At 39.8% G+C, this 6,000-nt stretch overlaps 1 protein-coding gene across 3 annotated transcripts in view; it reads right to left on the bottom strand.

Moving 5' to 3' along the window:
* Positions 1-2,015: 2,015 nt before the first annotated feature.
* The window catches only part of FRRS1 (ferric chelate reductase 1), a 28,415-nt gene continuing 24,430 nt past the window's right edge, over positions 2,016-6,000 (bottom strand). For all 3 annotated transcript variants that reach the window (XM_019531041.1, XM_019531040.1, XM_019531042.1), the window contains 3 exons: positions 4,603-4,746; positions 3,244-3,305; positions 2,016-3,158 (listed from right to left, as the gene is read on the bottom strand). In XM_019531041.1, coding sequence (XP_019386586.1) covers positions 3,066-3,158; positions 3,244-3,305; positions 4,603-4,746 — 299 coding nt within the window. In that variant the 3' untranslated portion in view covers positions 2,016-3,065. The remainder of the gene's footprint in view (positions 3,159-3,243; positions 3,306-4,602; positions 4,747-6,000) is intronic.

Below are 6,000 nucleotides of genomic sequence, written 5' to 3'. Positions count from 1 at the left end.
TGGGTCCCAGGACAGAGCCTTGAGGGACCCCACTGGTCACAGGGCACCACGATGAGTGACTGCCATCAATTACAACCCTCTGGGTCCGACCACAGAGCCAGTTTCCCAGCCAGAGAATCGATTTTCCTGAGAAACGGATCTTTCAGTCTTAACTCATAGGAGTAATCCCCTCAAATATCAATGGCAAAATGTAAGCAATGTTATGACACGGCCATAAAGGACAGCCCCCGCTACCCATTAAGACTTCTTGTGTCCAATAAGTGAAGGAAAAGGTCTCGCTTGCCTTTCTTCACTGGAGTTATCCCAATAAGAAGCACTTTATACAGAAAGATAGCAAATAGAATTTGGACCCAAAGTAAACCAAAAGTTGAAAACTGAAAATTAATGGCACTTTGGAAACCAAAATAAGCACATCTATTCCTGCTTCCCCTTCAAAAGGCAAAATTTGTTTGGACTTCAGCTTGATGGAACTGCACCACAATCAATACACAAAAAACAGTTGTTGTTATTTGTACTGAATATAGCTACACATTTGAATGAGCAGAAAGAAAATTCTCCTCCTTTAAGCTGAAATTATTGAACAGGTGAAAAGGAGTACTAGTAGTTATAAATGGCCCTGCAATCTTTGGCATCTGCTCTTTTGCTGTCATGAGACAGTCTATCAGTTTGTACATGTTTACTTTTAAAGAGAGCAGGAGGGAGATTAAAACAAACTCTAGAACACACAAATATCCATTAAACCCAACAGGAGCCCTTCAATTACTGACCATGGGGATGGGTTAGGCTTAGCGTGCAAAGGCTTTGAATAAGGAGTTCCAAAATACAACGTTAGCACGTTTAAAAATAAAAATTGATACTATTAAAAAAGTAGCTAAATCACCTCACCTTGATGGCAAACAGGTTGTCTTTCTCCTTACAGGAAATCAGGAATAAACACTTCGAAGTTGGAAATTTTTTTTTTTTTTTTTTTTTTAAAAGAACTGATGAGTAGAGACATGCACTAGTAAGTGAAAGTATTATCTGCTATTCTGCAATATGTTTTAATTTTAAAAAAACCCAAGAGACAAAAAAAAAATGACATTTAGATATTTATATTAATATTTAAAAACAAGACCTTTTTTCATAATTCTACAGACATGGAGCCACTTTTGAAGTTTGAGTATGCAATACAACAGTCATCATGATATAACAAACTATGCAAAAACCCTGACACCAAGAAGAATAAAAACCCATTGTATGAAATATCTGGCTCAGCAAATATATATCTTCTGTAAAGGCATACTTCTATGCAAAAAAATTGGCAATGACTTCAAATCTGGCTAAGTGACACAGTAGGATAGCCAGCAATTCCCAGACTCCCAAGTGTAAGCAGTCTCCAATATCAGCTAAGAGATAGTCACCAATAAGCTCACTTCCCTTCACTCCCATTCTCGTACAGTTCCCAATATGTTTCCCTCTTTCCATTTCTCCCCTACAGACAGTGTTCTTCCAGGCTCAGCCCCTCCCCAGAAAGTGACTGCTGTCTGGGGTGGGTACACTTGTCTATCACACTGTTTAGGAGTGTTCTTGTAACTATGATAGCTATTGGATACATCAAAAGGAAGGAAACTTGAATGAACTGCTTTAGTCTATAGCCTTACACATAAGAACTGCTGCTGCCACCCCCTGCATTCAGAGCTCACCTGAGGAAATAGGAACACATGCCTTACAAGACAGAAGTAAGGCCACCATTTAAATTCACATCTGTGATATTGTGCACAGTTATACCATAACTAAAACCCACTTCTACTAGGAAAGGGGAAAGAAGAAGAGGTTTTGTATCATCTCTCCATCCTTACTACTATTGGGCCCCATACTCACAATCATGCTCCTCAGCAGTAGTCTGGTGCTCCCAGATAGAGGGTGAAGAGGGGGAAGGAGGAGTAAAGAGAGTATGCCATTACATTTCCTACATCTTTATGCACTTTGTAATACTGGAAACTAGCACATAATATGTGAGAGTGAGCCACCAAGGGTTTGAGAGGTAGAAATATTGTATTGTAGCATATCCAGCAAGAAGTAGCTTTGACCATAGGGTTGCCAGAACTACCCACACCCTGGCTCCCCTATTTAGATAAGCCTATTTTAAAAGCAATCCACTCATTCAGGTACGACACGTAAAGCCAGTGGTGCCCAGAGACAGTTTTGTATGTAGGCACCAAAGGTTACTTTTTACATAAAATCCCACCCCCTCACACCACACACCTTTTCTCAAGTTCAAACAGGAAGCATCTAGCTGCTACATAAAACATACACGTTGCAAAAAAACCCCACCACATACTCCCTTTATGTTCCAAGGTATGTTGGAGGTGCCGAGACTCATACCAATACCAGACCCATTACAGGACCCTAACTCTCAGTTCTATATGCATTTTATATATGAAAGTGCTCCTAGAGCAAGTAGTAGTTTTTGCATTTAACTGCAAATTAAAAGGATTGCATTGCCATAAGTTGGTAAACTTGTGTTTGTGGCACTTGTTCTATGCACTGTGAACAGTACCAGAACACAACATATTTGAATGAGCACCATCATAAAGTATATTAATAAGCAACCTGGTAAATTCAGCAATTAACAGCAAATTTAGGACCACTATTCATTTTTTCATTATGCACACAAACGGTTATAACAACTGACTAAAGATCAAAACATAAATTTTCCCCCTTCCAATATGTAGTTCTAATCTCACTTACTCATCCTATAAATTTTAAATAAAGTTAAATAACTGTGAAAAAGAGATCTTGTAGCCTTTACTCAGCCAGACTCCCATGAAGAAGTGAAGCAAGTATCTACAGCAGGACTGCAGGATCAGTCCTTTGAATCTGAACTTGCGTTCTCTTTGGGAACGATAATTACAGTGCAAATTAAACAAGATCTATACATGAACATTTATTCTTCAGTTATAGCCTCAAGGAGGTACTGAGGCAGTGGTTGCATATGTAGTAATTCTGTGAGTAGCGCTTCAAACACCACATTATTTCCTTGCAGGCTTCACATTGAAAGTCCATGACTGACATCTGTACAGGTTTCATAGTTGGTTGATTGCTGCCAGAAAGGTGATGAGAAATGCTATGTTTCCACAAATGTAGATAGTTAATACAATCTGCTTAAATGTACGACCCTGAAAAGAAAAAGAAGCATCTCAATTACTTTTGAAGAGACAGTATCTACTGTCTCTAGCATGAGATATTTATTATATGACTTGCCTCTGCTTCCACAGATGTAAGTGACTGCAGAATATGTATCCTATCATCATCTATTAGCTCAACTGAAAAAAGAGAGAGAAAATAGTTGGCTCTACACTTGATTTAAAAGATTCAATTTTTCATAAATTAATATTTACATAGGCTAGTAAGTTTGACCAACAAGTTTTAAATTTCAAAAGAGAAAACATTGGTCAACATGAAGCTGTTTTTGCTGAATAAATTATTAGCAGACAAAAAGTTCACCCATCCCTAATTATATTATGTGAACATGAGAATACAGGTTCTTATGTGGAGAAGAGATTGCTGCTTTTGGCAAAGATGCACTCTAATAGTAAAAGTACAGAGAATTGAGAAAGTTTAAGTGTTCCTTTCTTCCAGAACTTCCTTCTTCCTTTCCCCTTATTTTGTGCTATTTGATATTACCATCTTTGTTACTTATCTAGGTGGCATCTAAACCCCACTATCTTTCCACATCTTTGCTCATCGTTCCCTCTTTGCATGTCTTCTTACATCATAAGGATTCTGACCAACACCATTCCTCATTATTATAGAGTTACCCCTCATGTACTTAACACTTATGCTGGCTCATTTATGTAATCAGCTCACTTACATTTGCAAAATGTCTCTGCCTAGAGACACTAGTCAAAGCAAGGTTACAAGTTTAGATTGCTAACCTGGTCCCATTAACATTTAAGAAGGAAAACAAAAAACAGAGAGTCTCCTACCAAACTTTACAGTATCAGAATTTCACCCGTGATACTTGAGAACCAAAATTCCCATGGTGAACTTAAACAGCAAGTGTTGTCATTTAGGTCCAAGTCCAATCCCTGATGACAACTATCCCATCTACATGACATATCTTCAGTTAGTTGGGACAATAATCCATCACAAGGGATCTCCAAGGGCAATGTTATGTTACTTTCTTGTTCCCATGGAGTTTACCCTCTCACACTCAGCTAGACTTTCCCCAGCACATTAACAACTACAATGTATCATGCCGCATTTCACTCTGATTTTAGGAATTACATTGAGATCATGTCAAAGTGCATTTTCACTTAGAGGCAAATTCTTATGGCGAGTATCAAGTAATTCCATTACTGAGACTACTGGGATCAATTTTTAAGATTAGTCACTAATGATGTATGAGCTTTTGTCCATGTGTTTTTTACTACGATGCGTCTCACTTGGACAGTCTGCATAGACCAAGTCACCTTAATGAGCAGGGATTTGTAAGTACAGGTTAGAGAGTATCCAGGGTCCCTTTTTAAAAATTTAGCTTACAAGTTTTTGCAGATCACCTGCAAAGTGTCATTTTGTACTATATTGCAAACAAGGCCAGCAGTTTTGTTTCATTTGTACCTTTGTGAATGAGACAGTAGCCATGCATCTCCAGAAGAACATCAATCCCAACATGCCATGCCACAAATCCAAGCATTGTATAAGTGTCCCATGGGTATGGAAGTTTGAGCGCTGGTAGATCCATTCCCAGAAACATAGTCACAACTGGTTGTTAAAAATAAAATTCCTCATATTAGAGCAACATGAAGGGAAGCAGTAAGGAATCTTGTCTTCACATCAAAATAAAGTCAAGGAGTTCCTGGTTGATAAATGGGCAGAGCTGTCCGGGGGGGCGGGAAGGGGCACCGCAGAGGTGGGCAGAGCAGCCATGGTGACTCCACAAAATCTGCCAGCTTCACATCTGGCTGCTCAGCACCTCCACCCACCCCGCCGCTGAATCTGACGCCTCCACCCTGCTGCTGAATCTGCAGCCAGCTTCCTCATGCCTGGGGGCAGGGCCCCACACAGGCTGATTTGCCCTGGGCCCCGCACCCTGCTCTGTAAACAGGCACCAGAAATTAAGCGCACACTTAAGAGTTTCAAGAGAATTTATAGCCAGCCCTCCTGAACAACCAAGCTCTTTTTGCATCCCCCATCCCTTATGAAATTACCCCAAAAGACTCTACAGATTAGAATCAAGTACCTCATCTCAAAATGATCTAAAAAGTTTGAAGGCACAGATGCAATGTTATTATAGTGGTAAGAAAAAAAAAATTAAGTAAATGAATGCCCCACTCCCCAGTTTCTTTGGCATTTAGAAAATGCCAGTGGCTGCCCCAAAAGAAACAAGATGAGAGAGGGATGTCTGGTATCCAAACAAGACTGAAATGAGATAGACCACTACAGTCCTTAAAACAGACAGAAAGGGCCCAGTGTCACATATTAACAACTTGAATAGGTTGAAACTATGAGGAAAGGGACATGTAGTTTTAAACAAAGGTTTTCTTGTTTGGTTACTGCCCACCAATGTTATTATGCACTGCAGTCAGATGTGTATGTATAATTTATACACCTTTTACACTGAAGCCATTTTAGGGATTATGCCTAGGGACAGAAGTTACACATAAGCCAGTTTAAGTGATCAGAAACTGTTTTAAACCTGTAACCAAACAGAAATTCAGTGCACATAAACTGCTTTTAAAATGACCAAAACTGGTTTAAAGGTAAACCTGGTTGAATGTAGTATCAAACTTAACTGATTTAGGTCAAACCAGTTCATGGAACTTCTGCCCAAGACCCCTTCCTGGTTCAAGTTAACTCAGTCCCCCCAGCATCCCAGGATGTTTTGAAGCCCTGGGCTGGGCTGTCTGCTAACAAGAGCAGGGTTAGTCCCACCTCTCTGCTCCCTAGCTGGAGCACTATCGCTGCTTTGGCTGGCTGAGAAGGGGGTAGAGGTGGAAAGCCTGGCTCCACACTGCA

This window comes from Crocodylus porosus, unplaced genomic scaffold (assembly GCF_001723895.1).
Source record: "Crocodylus porosus isolate Cpor-Errol unplaced genomic scaffold, CroPor_comp1, whole genome shotgun sequence".
NCBI lineage: Eukaryota > Metazoa > Chordata > Crocodylia > Crocodylidae > Crocodylus > Crocodylus porosus.
Note: the sequence above shows the minus strand (reverse complement) of the source record. Positions and strands in the feature narration are given on the sequence as shown.